This window comes from Ambystoma mexicanum, chromosome 10, assembly GCF_040938575.1.
Source record: "Ambystoma mexicanum isolate Mex_15411 chromosome 10, UKY_AmexF1_1, whole genome shotgun sequence".
NCBI classification, from domain to species: domain Eukaryota; kingdom Metazoa; phylum Chordata; class Amphibia; order Caudata; family Ambystomatidae; genus Ambystoma; species Ambystoma mexicanum.
Window position 1 is genome coordinate 1401163388 of NC_090932.1, and position 17332 is coordinate 1401180719.

Genomic DNA, 17332 nt, shown 5'->3' on the forward strand with positions numbered 1-17332 from the left:
AGTGGGTGAGTGAAGGGAGCGGATGAGTGCGGAGAGTGGATGAGTGCGGGAAGCGGATGAGTGCAGAGAGCGGATGAGTGCGGGGAGCAAATGAGTGAGGGGAGCAGATGAGTGTGGGGAGCTGGTGAGTGCTGGGAGCGGGTGATTGTGTAGTAGGAGTGAATGCGTAGAGCAGGTGAATGTATAGAGCATGCGAGGGCATAAAGCAGACAAATGCCTAGAGCGGATGAGCTACATAGAGCGGATGAGTGTATGGAGCGGATGAGGGTATAGAGCGGATGAGTGTAGAGAGCGTGATGAGTATATAGAACGGATAACTGCGTATGAGTGAACGACTTTATAGGGCCGATGTGTGCATATAGCTGTTCAATGCGTGGAAAGAACGAGTGCACATAGCGGATGAGTGCGGGGAGCGGATGAATGCGGGGAGCGGATGAGCGCGGGGAGCGGATGAGTGCGGGGAGCGGATGAGTGCGGAGAGCGGATGACTGCGGAGAGCGGATGTGTGTAGAAAGCGGATGACTGCGTAGAGTGGGTGAATGCGTAGAGAAGGTGATGGAACAGGTGTCATATATGGATAGAACGAGTGATATATGTGAATAGAATTGATCACATATATGGATGGAACGAGTGCCGTATGTGGATGGAACTGATGACGTATGTGGATGGATCGGATGACGTATGTGGATGGATCGGATGACGTATGTGGATGCATCAGGTGCCGTGTGTGGATGGATCCGGTGCCGTATGTGAATGGTTCAGGTGACGTATGTGGATGAAACGTGTGAAATTTGTGGACGGAAAGGATGAAGTATGAAGATGGTACGGGTGAAATATGTAGATGAAGTGCATAAAACTACTTAGAACACACAGAATGGTATGGGTGAAATATGTGGATGGAGTGCACAAAACAACATAGAATACACGGAACAGATCGGAGTTAACAGAGCGGATTTGAGTGCATGGGGTGGACAGGAGTGCGTGGGGCGAACAGGAGTGCGTGGAGCGGACAGGAGTGTGTGGTGCGGACAGGAGCACGTGGGACGGAAAGGAATGCGTGGGGCAGACTGGAGTGCATGTGTGGGACGGACTGGAATGCGTGGGGCATACCGGAGTGCGTGGGGCGGACTGGAGTGTGTAGGGTGGACTGGGGTACATGGGGCAGACTGGAGTGCGCAGGGCGGGCTGGAGTGTGTGGGGCAGACTAGAGTGCGTGAGGGCATCGAGCGGACCGGAGGGTGTGGAGCAGACTGGAGTGCATAAAGTGGACTGGAGTGCATGGAACGGACTGGAGTGCATAGAATTGCGTGACGTATATAGTATGGTTTGGAGTGCAGGGAACGTTTGAAAGTGCATATAACCCATCCTATCACACCACCACGCTTACTCTCCTCTTTACACCACCACTCAACTAGAACACAGAGATACTATGACACCATTCGGTATAACTGTTCATACCAACATCCGCCGCACACTCCCCATCATTCTAAGTAAACACTGCTGGTTACACACCCCACAGCCAGGCGTTCTCCTCAGGCCTAATGCAGCCACATTCGGTCTGGATAAATCCTGCATGAACGAACAAATACTCCTGATCCCTCAACCGCCACACCTACCGCTAAGAAGCAGCTATCACACGAATACCGCACAAGCTGCACACATACCCGGTGCTCACACGCACCTTTGACTCTCTCTACTCTCTCTACTGATCTGAACTTCGGTTCCCAAGGGCGTTCAACCTACCAGCACCTTCAGACCATACCAATGGTATGTAAGGTGCTATCTCAATGCAAAATAACATAACATAACATAACATAACTTAGAGTGCTGCTATTGCTTGGGTTCAACTAACCACAAGGCTAACACCACTAAATCTATTTAACTGAGAAATCATGTTGAATATGGAAAACTACACTGAAGAGAGTCTTTTACTCTATACTGCTGAGGTTCTTAGAACCATGTGTAGAGATAAGAATCTCTCTGTGGTAAAGGAAAAAAGTCTGAACTGGTTGCAAAGTTAATGGGAAAAAGCCTGGAGAGTGGGTCAGAAGGGCCTACCACTCCAGCCAATGTGGATTTTGATGTTTCTGATTCTGAGAGTGTTAATTTAGAAGAAGTACATGAGTCCTTGCTAGGAAAGCCTACAACTCCTTTGCCTGCTCAGAAGGCACAACCTCTGTCCACAGGTCCTACTCGTACTCCTGAATTTATTGTACTTGAGAAAATGAGACTTGAATTAGAAGTGAAACGTATTGATGCATAAACTGCCATGAAACATCAAAGGTTAAGGCTCAGAGAAATGGAGCTCAATCATGAACTAGAAATGAAGAAACTGCCTCTAGAAAATGCTTCTCTCCAAGAGTCTTCTAGGTCTTCCAGCCCTAAGAGACCCGTATGCCAAAGGAAATGATTGGTATGTATGAGACTAAACTTGATGATTTGGATTGGTTAGCACTGTTTGAGTACAATCATGGGATTCCAGGTATCTCAGGGAATCAGTTGATTCCTTGGCTTTTCTCTAGGCTTCCCCCTGTTGCAAGTGGTGCTGTAATGGAGTTGGGGAGGAGGATAAGCAGGATTATGAGTGTGTGAAACTAGCATTAATAGCTAGATTTGGGAAGACCCCTTCCCAGTATCTTAAGAGGTTTAGAACCCTCAAAAAGCATGATGGTACCCCTTGGGCTACCTGGGTGTGGGACTGTTTGAAAAACTTAGATGGTTGGGTTAAGGGTTACAAAATGAACACTTATGAAGGTTTGAGTAATCTTGTAATCTTGGAGTCTATTTTTGATGCCTGCTCTCCTGAGCTTAGACAGCACTTGGCTGATTCAAAGGAGATAGATCCTAATAAGTTAGCTAAGGCTGCTGACTTGTGGGTTGCCAACAGGGCTACTCACAAGGATTCTGGGGCAACTCAAAAGAAGGAAGAGGGAAAGCCGTCCAAGAAAGACAACAAGGAGAATTCCAATAATTCCAATCCAAAAGAGGGCCACAAACATAACCAGGGTAAGCCACAAGGTAAACCGAATCAGGCTAGTGTACCACCTGGTTCCACACCAGATGGAGGTTAGAGCAAGCCCCCATTCCAGAGAGCATTTCGGAAATGCTTTGTTTGTGGATTGCCTGGCCATGTGAAAGGAGATCCCAAGTGTAAGGGTAAACCTTCAGGGATCAACACCGTCTCGGTAGCCCTCTCCCAGGTGGATGAAGTACCTATGACAAGTGGAAACTTTAAGCTACTAGCTGATGAGCCCATGAGAGTCTCAGCTAGTGTTTCTTTAGTGTCCTTGGGTCTTTGGGAACAACAGAACTTAGATGTCTAGAACTCAATCCCAGATAATACTAAAGAGTATTACAAAGATAGTGTTCTTGTGAATGGTCAGGAGACCCCTGCCATCAGAGAAACTGGAGCCAGCATAACTGTGGTTGATGAATGTTTTTTCAAGGTAGAGGATGTTGCTAAGGCACCCAAACACTTAACCAAGTTAGCTGGAGGCCCTGAGCAAACGGTTCCCCAGTTACCAGCTCTCATCCAGTGTAATGACATGACTGTGAGAATACCTGTAAGTGTGCAAAATAACGTACCTGGGAGGGTCCTGTTGGGTAATGACCTTAAAAATCTTGGAGTTGTGTCTAGTACCCCCAGCTCCCCCAGCAGAAGGAAGCAGGAGCTCACAAGGTCTGCAAGGGAGAGAACCTTAAGAGGCCCTCCTGGGGACATGATAGAGGAAGCTATCACCCCAAGTCCACCGGACTTACTTACTGCCATTGCAGGGCAAGAAAAGACAAAAGAGAAACCTAAGTCTGCCAGCAAGAAACCAGCAAGCACTCCTATGCCCAGAAGGTCATCTCAGAGGCTGTCTAAAGTCACACCTGTGACTCCCACACCAGCTGAGGCCGAGTGTGAGGTTCAACCCTGTATGGTCAAACTAGATACTGAGGAATCAGATCTAGAAAAGGATCTTACCTTGGTAGGAGATATTGACCCTGTTGACCATCCTGAGCTGCAGTCTTTACTGGCAGAAGGTGGACCCAACAGGGAAGATTTCAGCAAGGGACAACAAGAGTGTCCTACCTTGGAGGTCTTCGCCAACAGGCCACTTCTCAGCTCAATGGGACTGAGCCTGGGAAGTATAGGTTGCACTGGGAAGATGGCCTCTTCCACAGTGAACCAACTGTGTCAACCCCTGGAGACTACAAAAGACTTGTAGTACCTCTAGTGAACCGTCTTCAGTTTCTGCAGTTAGCCCATGAGGTACCTTTGGCTGGTCACTTGAAGAAGACCAAAGAAAGGCTATCTCTGCACTTCTACTGGCCTAAGATGGGTACAGAAGTAGACAAATTCTGAAGAAGCTGCCACACTTGCCAAACCTCTGGCAAGAGTGGGTCCAAGAATGTGGCACCCTTAGTGCCTCTCCCAGTGGTGGGAATTCCTTTTGAGAGGGTGGGGATTGACATTGTTGGTCCTCTTGACCCTCCCACATCTTCAGGCAACAGGTTTATCCTGGTTGTAGCGGACCATGCCACTAGATTTCCTGAAGCCACACCTATGGGGACTGTTACGGCTCTGGCTATGGCTAAGGCCCTACTTGGTATTTTTACCAGAGTAGGTTTTCCTAAGGAGGTGATATCTGACAAGGGATCAAATTTTATGTCCCACTACATGCAAACCATGTGGAAAACCTGTGGAGTTACCTACAAGTTCTCAACTGCCTACCACCCCAAACCAATGGGCTGGTAGAGAGGTTTAACAGAACTATGAAGAACATGATAGTTGCTTTAGAAGAACCCCTTAGAAGAAAGTGGGACCTTCTACTGCCATGCCTTCTCTTTGCTTATAGAGAAGTCCCTCAGGAGGGAGTAGGATTTAGTCCCTTCAAACTTCCCTATGACCATCCAGTCAGAGGTCCATTGGCCCTGATTAAGGAGGGGTTAGAGAGTGCTCCTTCCCCCAAGCCAGTCAGAGTGACTGACTATGTGATAGGTCTCCGGAGGAGAATGTCACACATGATGGCAGAAGCAAGTGATAACTTGAGGGCTGGTCAAGCTCTGGTCAAGCATTGGCATGACCAGAAGGCTAACATGGTTGCGTTCACTCAAGACCAGCTTGTTCTTGTTATGGTCCCCACAAGGCAGAGGGCCTTGCAGGACAAATGGATAGGACCCTTCAATGTTGTGGGTAAACTTGGAGAGGTGAACTATCTGGTGGACTAAGGCAACCCTAAGGAGGCTCCCAGAGTCTTTCACACCAACCGTTTAAAGGCTTATGTCTCTAGACCTGACATAGGAGCTCTGCTTCTAGCTTCAGCTCAGGAGGAGGAGGAGGAGAGTGAACGTCTGCCTGACCTCCTCAGAGGCTTACCTTTAGATGGGCAAGTGGAAGGAGTTAATCTCTCTTCCAGTCTCAAATCTGACCAGCAGGATGAGTGCAAGTTACTGTTAAATCAGTTGGCCCCTCTGTTCTCACTTTCACCAGGCTTGACCCCTTGGGGCCAGCATGACATACACACTGGTGACTGTTTGCCTGTCAAAAGCAGGGGGTACAGAATGTCTGACAATATCAGATCCCACATAAGGAATGAGGTCAACAAGATGCTTGAACTCAGGGTCTAGCCCAGTTGTGCTTGTACCAAAGGCAGTATCCAAGGAGTTGAGATTCTGCGTGGACTATAGAGCTCTAAATGCAGTCACCACGACTGTTGCCCATCCTTTGCCTAGGACAGATGAGCTGGTGGACAAACTCGGTGCAGCCAAGTACCTCAGCACATTTGACCTAAGGTCAGGCTATTGGCAAATAGCCCTGACAGACCATGCCAAGGGGAAAACTGCATTCTCCAGTCCAGCTGGCCTCTACCAATACAAGGTGATGCATTTTGGGTTAAAGAATGCACCTGCTACATTTCAGAGGATGGTCAATCAAGTTCTGAATGGGATGGAGGACTTCTGCATGGCATACTTGGATGACATTGTAGTGTTCAGCCCTACATGGAAAGAACATGTTCAACACCTAGGTTATGTATTGCAGGCTCTGGAACAGGCCCATCTGACCATAAAGGCAAGGACATGTCAAATTGGTCAGAGTTCAGTGGTCTACCTTTGGCATGAGGTAGGAGGAGGTGAAATAAGGCCATTGCCTAGCAAAGTACAAGCTGTACAAAACTGGGCCACCCCTACTACTCAGACCCAAGTAAGAGCCTTCCTAGGCCTTACTGGGTACTATAGGAACTTCATAGAGTACTATGGGACCATAGGTTCTCCATTGAATGTCATCTCCTCTCCCACATTTCCTAAAAAGGTCAAGTGGAATGAGGAGTGCAATCAAGCATTTGAAGTTCTTAAGAAAGCCCTTTGTCAGGCTTCAGTCCTAAGAGCTCCTGACTATCACCAACCCTTCATTGTACAAACAGATGCTTCTAATGTAGGTATAGGTGCAGTCCTTAGTCAACTGGACGAAAAAGGTAGGGAACACCCCATTTGTTTCATCAGCAGGAAGTTAAATGATCCTGAGACAATGTGGGCAACAATAGAAAGAGAATGCTTTGCTATTGTGTGGGCACTGAAGAGGTTTAGACCATACTTGTATGGATCTACCTTCATCATTCAGACTGACCACCAACCCTTGAGATGGCTGATGCAAATGAAAGGGTAAAACCCAAAGTTACTCAGATGGTCAATCTGCCTGCAAGGATTTGATTTTTCCATTGAGCACAGAGCAGGAAGTCACCACCAAAATGCTGATGGTCTCTCTAGGATGTTTATAACCCACTAGAGGAATGAGATCCATCCAGGAGTGGATTAAATCCTCCTGTCCCTTAGTCTGGGGAGGGGGCGAGTGTTAGGGAGAATTCTCCTTCTAGGGCTAATTTCCCTCACCTAGTGAGTCCCCCAGCAGCTTTGCTGGATTTCTGGAGTTTTATTTTTTCCACCTGGTAAGAGTGTACATCTTTTTCCACTCTTACATGTGTTTTGGCCTATGTGTTTTTACTCATTGTGTGATCTTGGGCACTGGAGCACACCACTCCAGGTGCCCCTGTTCTTTTACGGGTTACACAGCACCTTTAGTGTAGTAACCCAGGGATGTCTTTTGGACTTCCCTCTGAATCCATTTTGCTGGGGCTGACTACTGTCCCCCAGAGAAAGGTAAAGTTGCCATTAACTTTACATAGTCATTTTCACCACAGACCCAGTACACCCCATCTTACATGGAGTACTGGAAAGGGCTAATCGGTACCCCTTTTCTGTCTGTACCTCCCTGAGCATTGTTTTGCTCTTTTAACATTTAGACTTGGCTGGTGGCAGTGGCATCTACCCTGAACTTTTCTACCGCGATTATATTAGATAAACGTGGTACTGTTCTTGGCTATTATATTAGCCTCGAACATAAACCCCCTTGACCAAATCGTCTTTCTTTTGGCTCCGGTTGGGTTTATTCGCCATTTCTTTTTGTTAAAGTCCTTCTTGTGTTTTACTTTGCGCGGCAAACTAGGTTCGCCTTCTTTGTTCACCGTCTTTTTGGCAGGCTTCTGCAGAGAAGCCCTCCTCAAGGCGCCTGGGTGTCTAGGTGGGCTGAATGTGAGGGAGGGGTGTAGTCACCCCCTGCACAGGGTATCCTAGGAAACCCAAGTCACACTTTGCCATGATTGGCTGAGGTGGTTGTCCCGGCTGGACAACCCGCCCTGCTGCGTGATTGACAGCCAGGCTGTGTGAATGGGGGTTTTTGCGCATAAAAGGCAGGCCTTTTGGGCTAGAAGTCAGAGTCGCATCTGGAACTACAAGGAACCGAAGAGAAGCAGAGAGAATGACGGCTGCTGCGACTACCCTGTCCCGGTGAAGCCCTGCTGCAGTCCTGAGCTATCTACCCTTCGACGACTAAGAGAAGATCCAGTCCGGAGTCTTCTTCCCTTGAGCCTGGTGGGGATAACCAGCTCATCTTCTTCAGCCAGAGATCTCTGCCGTGGTCGAAATCGCTGCACACTGCTGTAGTGGTCCGGATAGTCACCTGCTGAGCCTCTCCTGTTTTTAAGGATCACACCTTTTCGTTGTCGCTGCTGCCGGCTTCATCCCTGTGTGGTGCAGACCCCCTTCAGACGTCCTCCTTCACAACGAAGCTCCAGGAATCATGGGTCTGTAGGAAACCAACAGGAACAACTGCCAGGGCTCCAGCTGCATCATGGAAATAAGGTACTGTGTTCTACCCGAGGAAACTGGGTGAACCCCCTTTTCTTCATCTCCAAGGCTCATCCTTGTCTTCCCTCCTTCTTATAACTTTTGCTTCCGAACATTGACAATATTCAAGTACTCTTGGGCTATACGGAATCGTGAACTGTCTAACGGTGTGATCTTCGGCACAGGCCTCCGGTAACATCTAAACCTGGCTCCGACCCTTTGACTTTTGAACTCCTGTTTCTGAGTGTTTCTCGATACTGTCTGCCTAACCTAAATATTTCCTGTGATTTTTGCCTCCAACTCCCTCTGGGTATTTCAGGTGCTAAGTGTGTTTTTGCCCCGGTAGTATTTCATGTCATGGATACGCGTTTATTTAGTAGACCGAACTGTCAAAAAGTGATCACAACCGTATCCGCAGTACCGTGTTTTGTTCATAACACCGGTTCATTCAAACACAGGGTACTTACCTTGAGATTTACTGTACAAAATGAATTGGTTAGTTGTAGTATATTTAACCTGTGGTTTTTATTTGAGTCTAATAGAAGTGTTGTGTTAATAACGTATGGTTTAAAAATAAATGTACTTATATTTTTTACCTGAAACCTTGAGTCAGTGTTTGCTTGAGTCACAGTAATTGTGGTCCCTTTGTGTACTCTCTGCTACTGCTCATATACTCTTGAGATAAGCCTGGCTGCTCTGCTACTGCCACCTCTATAACTTAGTAGTACAGGCTTGTACCAAAGGTAAAACTTGTATTGCCACCTATAGTTTTAATTGTGTGTAGTGGTCCCTAAGGGCACTGCACAGGATTCTGCCTAACACCTTACACAAGGCAGCTCATTTTGCTCCTGGTGTAATGTGAATGAAAGTTGTAAAAGCCTTGCGTAAAGGCTTTCACACCTTTAATTCACGTCACGCCACATTTTTATTCATTTGTATGGGGGAGAGCAGGGGCAGAACGCAGCTTGAGTTTTCGCTGCCTCCTTCCTTTCTGCCATAAAAATGCCCCAGCATTTGCACAGGCATGCATTTTCATGCCAGCACAAATGCTAGGGATCCCTATGGAGCCCGCCAGCTTCATGTGTCAGCATGAAGCAGGTGGATTCCATAGGCATCCATTACAAACGCTGTCTGCCATGCTCGCATAGCAAGAGTCATTTAAAATTAAATGCTGCCTACCATGTTTGCATGGCAGGCAGCGTTTACAGTTACAATTAAAAACGCTGCCTGCCATGCAAACATGGTAGGCAGCATTTGCGCATTTGCATAGCGGAGTTCAAATGTGCAGGGCAATAGGCAAGTCTTTTGCCCTGCACATTTGCACTCCCACATGCACATGGCCAAAATGTGGCATTAGGGAGCCACCTAATTTGTTCTACATGGTCACCAATTCAAGGAGGATGCCATTCAAGGGTGGCTAAACTATATGCATCTTGATGGTTTCTCACCTCACCTCACCCCAAAAGCCAAACCATTCTGGTTCACTACAGAAAAACAAACAAGCTCTATCCTTCTGACAACATATCAACAAAAAGACCCAAATTGCCTCGTACCAGATAACCCGCCTGCAGAAGATAAAAGACAAAACCATTCCTTCCACCTGAGGAATCCACCCACATCGATGAGGGAAATGCCATGCACGCTGGTGTTCCGGCGATCCCCCTGCCCCCACGTCGGACCACACAACACACTATGGCACCCATCCCAAGGGAGCTGCACTGGATTCTGATCACAGAAATAAGAATCTATGTGATCACTGCACCACCAGTAACTGCGCCAACGAAAATGTTGACACCAATTACGGCACGTTGCAGGGATCAGATAGATCACTCTGCCCTCATCCCCGGACCACATTCATCTACATGCTCCCCCCACTTACCTTTACACCGGCACACTTCTGTGGGCGCCACCGACTCCCCGCTATCCTTGCAGGGTCAGTTCCTCCCACTTTCGTAGGGGGAGCTGACACCGCAAGGTTCCATTTTTTTCTTTTTTTACTTTCTTGTCCCTCGCTTACCACAAAGGTGCGTGGAGGACACCCCTGCAACCCCCGACTCCCGTTACTGCACCTAAGGAGAGTCTTAAATACCCTTTAAGACTGTCTCCAACACCTAAAAGGCAACCACTGCTTGCACTCCTGCCTGCCTAGCTGCAAAGCTCTGTAGCTCATGTGAGTCATACAGCTCCAGGAACCAGAGCATTGCTAGGCTTCAGACGAGCTTGCAACCCAAGAAAAAATCCCAGTGGCAATCTGGAACGTGCCAACTCTTATGCAGTTCAGAATGGAATACAAGACCTTACTGTTCAGTCAATACTTAGGTACCTCCTTAATTTCACCCTACCTATGTCCCGAACACCTTATTCCGAATATTGTAGATCCTCCTCCCTTACCTCATATGTTGCCCTCAACGATAAGTACTGCAGTCTGTTATTTCCAAGCTAGGTTTCAGATACATATAACACAAATACAAATACAATTAAGCAGACAAAGGAGCACAAAAACGGGCAACAAACACACTCCAAAGAACATCGAACTACACGAAACAAACTCTTAACTCCTAAAATGTAGCTCCTATAAAAATGCACACAACACTCTCCACAATTGAGACTGTCCTGTGCAACAACGTCCCTCACTACATAGCAAAAACTGCAAAGCAACAGAAAGTGATCTGAGCCTTTTACATAGTCTCAAACCTCCTTATGGAGTTTGAGAGCTCTGAGTGGCTGAACAAGCTCAACAAAAAAGCCTGCGTTTTGACCCAAGAACCAAGCCCCCTGATTATAGCAGGAACCAAAACAAGATAACCTGAAACTGGTTGCGAACCAGGATTTGACTACGCCAAAAAAATGTCTCCCTCTCATGGGATAGCATAAACTGTGAAAAAAACATTTGAGGGGTTGCATTTCATGAAGTTCACCCACACATACTCTTGACACACAACTCTGCAAAATGTACCAAATGTTTTTAAAAACGTATATGTGGTGGTAATATGAACATTTTTGCTAACAATTTTACTGGGTTGGTTAAAACATTAGTGGAGCCAGTGCTAAGATTTGATGTCTCCCAATAAAAAAAAAATGGACTCATTCACCAGCCCTTATTGGTGAGTGAAATTGCTGTCTTAAATCCAAGGATGGAAATGTTGAAATGTTCGTGTTAAACTACTATTGAATTACATTTTGCTTTAGGTCCAACTGAGATTGGTCTCACATTTTCCTGTTAGTCCATCAGTTATTATGAAATACAATATGGCAATGTATTAGATTGGTAATGTAGTAGTACTAATTGTGAGTTTATTTTTAATACAAATTTATCAAACAGAATTTATACAGTGCCACTCTTCCTAATCTGCATTTCACAAATCAAAAACCATTTGAAAGCCCACCAGACCCGAGCATCATGGGATTGCGCCAGAAAATAATAGGCCACATGGCATTTTGTACATATTGAATTCAATTGCGATATTATCACAGATACAACACATCAAGTGATCCTAATTCCAAGCTTGTATAAAAAGCGGGTAGTTAATAAAATCATAAATTAGTTATCAAGTTTTACCATAGCTGTTAGACACATAGTTAAGTAATTATCCATATTAGATTAGGTCTGTCAAAGCCTACTCAAACAAATAGGCTTTGATAGATGATTTACGATCTTCTGATAATATGAAATAGGTTCTTGTGTTGATCTGATAACCTGGTTTAACAATTGTTCAGAGTTCTCATTTACTAGCTCAGGCTGATTATATAGGTGATCAAGACCAATATTTATCAAACTTTTTCTAACATATAGCAGCCACTGAATATCCTATGCCTTCACCAATCTCAGTAAGTCATTCAATATTAATTTATTTAAGACTGCTTTGTCATTGGTCCAAACTGAAATTCATAGGCAAGCTAGGGCCTGCTGAAGTTATAAAAATGTAAGAACCAGATAGGTCTCATAATATAAAAGTTCCTCAGCTGCAGCAGATGCAAAATCTAATATTGTGGCCAAACGTTTTTGTTCAATTAAACCAAGTGATGTATATGCAAGAAGCCCTTGCCAGCTAGCCATACATGCGCTTACCTTTGGTCAGATATATTTCACCTCTTTTACACTGAGAAGTGCTATTCATCCGCTAACCCTTACCTCTAGTGTACAATTCTAAATGCGCTGCTAAATACACATAAAATCCAGCATAGCTTTCCTACCATAATTGAGATGATCCCCTTGTGTTTCTGCTCAATCAGGTCACAGATGATCTTGTTGTTGAAGAAGTGCACTGGCTCCCACTGCAACCAGAGAGAACCAGTCAAACACAGCAGGATTCAAGTTAGAATCTCAATAAAGACTTGCAAGCATGAGCATCTCTTTCAACATGGAGTTAAGTGATGGTGCAGTGGATAATACTGTACATGCGAGCAATTGTTCAATGCCCACTGTGACATGTATTCTGTTTTTATTGCCCGGAAAAACATTTAAATGGTGCTCAGTACTAATCCCTATTAACACTGTTGAACCTGACATTTCAAATTCAGAGATTACTTCTCTCAGGGTCATCAAGCTGCAGACGGGTAAAAGAATAAAATTATTGTGAGTACATGATGTGCATAGAGGTAAATAATGACATAAGCGTAATATTGCGAGCAATATGAGTGCCCCTACCTCATGAAGCATGCACTAATCTAAATAATGGCATTGTAATGGATAAACTGCATGTGCTGCACATACCAGGATCAGAGGCAAGGCAATTGACGTTTTGAAAAAAATAAGAGATTGTGCAACAAGGAGAAAGTAACTCAACTTAAAAGTAGGTTTCAAAGTTAGAGCAGATATATAGCAAATCTACCTTTCAACATGCCTTTGGAGGAATAACATTGACCGGGTGTGAGGTTCATGAGGGGAAGAAGCGAGTCTAGGATTAGCTCATTCAATGGGTGAATGGATTTAAGGATAGTGCGTGAATGCATAAATAAGAAGGGTAAGAGATTAGACGGACGCAGTAGTAAAAAAATGCTTGATTGTACCAGCTTCATGTTGGAGTCAGCCTCTAAGAGCAGGACCGGTACAGAACTATTGCTGTTCTGCATTATTCTGTTTCTAAAACATGTGCGTTGCCCTTGAGCTATCCTCCGATCTGAGATTATACTTAAAGGGAATCCGTTTGTGAGGATTAATGCAAAAGTACAAAAAGCAGCCAAAGGACAACTATTACTGCACTGCCCAGGGAGGAAATGGACTACTTGGTGAAAGATATCATCCCCATGAAATTGAAAATAATAAAAAAGCAACTCCGAAATGTGAAGGCCTAGGGCTTCATAACGAGTTTGGTAGCATTACCTCTGGTAATACAGCCAAATGCAAATAGACAAACACAAATATTACCTACGATAATATCACCAAAATCTAATACTGTTGCTGCATGAAGTAAAAATGCAGTAACTTTAAGTACAAGCATGATTCTGAGTAATGCAGAACCCCCAGTTATTCTCCATTTTGGAGTCTGAATGGACTCTATGGGGAAGCACTTTATTACTGTACTAGCAAGCAGTACCCGTACTCCACATGGGTTCAGTAGACAGATGTAGAAGCACTCTTTTCAATGACACACAATTAAAATGTTTCCTTTGCAGTGGAAATATCTTGGAAATGGTATATTCTAGGACCTTGAAACATGGTTTTCGGGGACCTCTAAGTTTTGTTCTTCATGTCAAGATACTCAGTCAATCAATCAAAAATAACTTTATTCGGCCAACAGGCCATCAAAGTGCATCCTAACACAAAACATTTCCTAAAATGTTCATACTACAAAAATACAAAAATAGAAAAAAAACTGAAAAGAAATAGCCTGCGAAGCCACAACAATTCAAGGTGAAATGAACCCCTTGATTAGACTAGGCACAATTCCCAGTTCCACAATCCAAGGCCCTCAATACTTCCGATACTTCCTAAACGGCCTTGACCCCAATGGTATGAGATACTTAAAAGGATCTTTATCTGGTCCTTCAATGACCACATTGATGTTTTGCTGATTTCAGTCAACCATCACATGTGTGAAGGGGCTACAATCCAGGGAAAGGGGTGGGGTTTCCAAATGTCACATAGCCAGTAATATCCAGAGGGCCCTAACAGGTAACTATGCCAGCTTTGGTGCAGATTGGTGGAACGGTGTGGAATTGTATAAGGAACACATGTAAAGACTTTCTGTTTTAGATATATAGATAGATGTGTGATTACTGCATATTGACTATTGCGTCTGGTACTGCTATTGTGTGGCGATATCCTCCACACAAAAGCAGGCAGTTTGGAATGAGTTTCATTTCTGAAACTTGGAATTTGGAAGAATGGTAAAATGGTTAGAACATGTAATGACAGATGACTTTTGATGGTGTTAATGAGCCTGCATGCTGATACATGTAGATTTGTTTCTTGAAAGGGCACAAGAGTGAACCTGAAGCATCCGCACAATGATACAATCCCCTCAGAAAAGTCAAAGAAGGTTTTTTTCAGGAGACATTTTAAGCATTTTTCAGGATTATTTGTTTGTACTTCTTGAAACACTTTGTATTGCCCCATGTTTAGAGGTGGATATAACTACTCTATCCCAACCAGTGTATAAAGTGATCTTGTCCAGGCTTCTTGTGCTGTTCATGTTATCAGATAGGAGTATTCCTTGGCACTGCTGCTTCTTTGCCTCACTGTCTCATTATGTAGCCCGATTCCTTTCTGAGATAAAGGGAGAGAGTGTCAACTTTATCATCTATGTCTAAGTGAATGATTTAATAATCCAGTAACAAAACAAAAGAATTGGAATTAGTCGGTCAGAGAAAGATACTTTGCAAGTTACCATCCTTAAGCAAGTCATCTAAGTTGCTACATTCTTCTGTTAAGAACTCTTATAACTCTTAAGTCTTTTCGCCTTAAACGTAGGAAAGCAAAACGCATATGGCGTTCCACTCTTGTGCCATTACTTCTTCATATCATCTGGCTATTAAGCAAGCCAAACAAAAATATGATACCTTTCAAATTTACAATTCTATTACCAAGCCTAAATAGCGTTTTAGGGTGGTCTGCTCTTTGTCGGCTAGAGAATCTTTTGATGATTCTGTTCCTTAATCTCAAGAATGATGTGATGTGATCCCTGGCGGAATTTTTTATTTGGAAAATTGATAACATCCAAGATTATATCTTGGCTAACCGTAATCCAGCGATGGTTATGCCCGGCTATTCCTCTGGCTCATCTCTGGGGACTATGCCATCCACTGCAGCCTTGTGGGATTCTTTCCCACTGTTTATGGCTGTGGATCTTACCAAACCTGTTGCAAGAATGAAGTCTGATTCTCCTACTGATGCCATTCCGCTGTCTGTGGTGGAAGATATTTTTCCTTTGATTCTGACCCACATTACAATTGCAGTCAATCACTCTTGCTATATTGGGGTCATTTCTTCTTTTCTCAAATGTGCTACAGTAATTCCCCTTCTAACGAAACCGGCTCTTGATCCTATAGTTCTTACCAATTTTCGCGCCATTTCTCTCTTGCCCTTTTGCATGAAGTGCTTGAATCCGTGGTGTCCCCTCTATTGGATCGGTTTTGTGAGTCTACGTCCCTGCTCGATGACTTTCAGTCGGGATTTAGACCTGGCCAGGGTACCGAGATGGTTCTGGTCTCGGTGATTGATGACCTGACACTCATTACGGCTCACGGTGGAGTGGCGGCATTGATGCTGTTGGATTTATTTGGCTGCATTTGATACTGTCGATCACTCCATCCTGATCAGGCGTCGGTCAGTTGCTGGTATGTCGGGCTCAGTTCTTTCATGTTTCCACTCTTTTCTCACTGACCGCTCTCAGTGGCTATTTCTTCAACCCTTTCTTTCTGCAATTTCTTCTCTGGTGTGTGGGGTCCCTCAGGGTTCGTCCTTGTCTCCCACACTTTTTAATATTTACATCCAGCCTCTGATCACTCTGATCCGCTTCCACGGCGTAAGATGCTACTCGTATGCTGATGATACGCAGCTTTTGTTCTGGCTGGATATTCTTCATCCAGCCCATGCCACTCAGCTGCGAGATTGCTTATCAGCTGTGGGATGCAGGATGAGCAAAAACTGTCTCACACTGAATGGAGATAAGACCGAGGTCATGGTTGTGGGTTCTTCCGCTGTCCCCTCTCTCTGGACTCCGTCTTTCTGGCCTTCCTCTTTTGGTTCCTTTCCAGCTGCGGTTCGGGTGGTCAAAAATGTAGGTGTTAAGCTATCTGCCTCTCTTTCCATGGCTCCTCAGGTTAGCTCATTCTGTCAGGCTGGTAATTTTCAACTGAAAATACTTAGAAAGGTCCTGCAATGTATTCCTTTTTACCTGCAGGCCACGGTGATTGCTACTCGGGTTCTCAGCAGGATTGATTACTGTAACTCTTTGTATTTGGCTCAGCCGGACCAATCGTTATGTCATCTGCAGGTTCTTCAAAATTCTGCTGCCCGTCTTGTCACTGGTACTCCCTATCAGGAGCATATTTCACCAGTTCTTAATTCCCTTCACTGGCTTTCAGTGGCAAAGCATGTGCAGTTTAAATCTCTATGCTTGGTGCACAGTGCCTTCTATGCTGCTGGCTCGCAGTTGAAATTAAGACCTTATGTTCCTGCCCGCACGTTACTCTCTGCAGACCGCTCTCTTTTGGCTGTCCCCAGGGTCCGACGCGCAAGAACTGGAGGTCGCTCTTTCTCGGTCAAGGGTGCCATTCTGTGGAATGCCCTCCCAGCTTCCCTCTGTGCTTTGTAAAGCTTAACTTTTTTTGTTTTTTCTCTTGATTCCTATGTTCTCAGTCTTAGCGCCAGGTTGCCTTTGGGTGTCTGTTGTGCTGTACTTGGGTATGAACATCTATAACATAACATAACATTATACTTTCTCCTTTATTGGGGCCTAAAGAATGTGTAAACTGAATTAATTAGCTAGCCCCTAACTCACTTGTGTCCTATTTCCATTTTGGGGTTTGCCTCTGTCCTGGGTCACTGGCATAGAAATTACATGCATGTGTGTGTGTTTTATACATAGCACAAGTGCAACCTTGTTCCACATTTTGCTATTCTGTCTGTTGGACCAAATATTTGGGGCCCATACATTCATCCTCTGCCGAGTAAGGAAAATCACTTGAGTCTCAAGAAACTTCCAAAGACCTGGCTTTTCAA

General features: G+C 44.9%; 1 protein-coding gene across 2 annotated transcripts in view; it reads right to left on the reverse strand.

Annotated features, from left to right (window-relative positions):
- MYO1H (myosin IH) overlaps window positions 1-17332 on the reverse strand; it is an 833585-nt gene that overhangs the window by 454539 nt on the left and 361714 nt on the right. For both annotated transcript variants that reach the window (XM_069619421.1, XM_069619420.1), the window contains exon 14: window positions 12361-12441. In XM_069619421.1, coding sequence (XP_069475522.1) covers window positions 12361-12441 — 81 coding nt within the window. The remainder of the gene's footprint in view (window positions 1-12360; window positions 12442-17332) is intronic.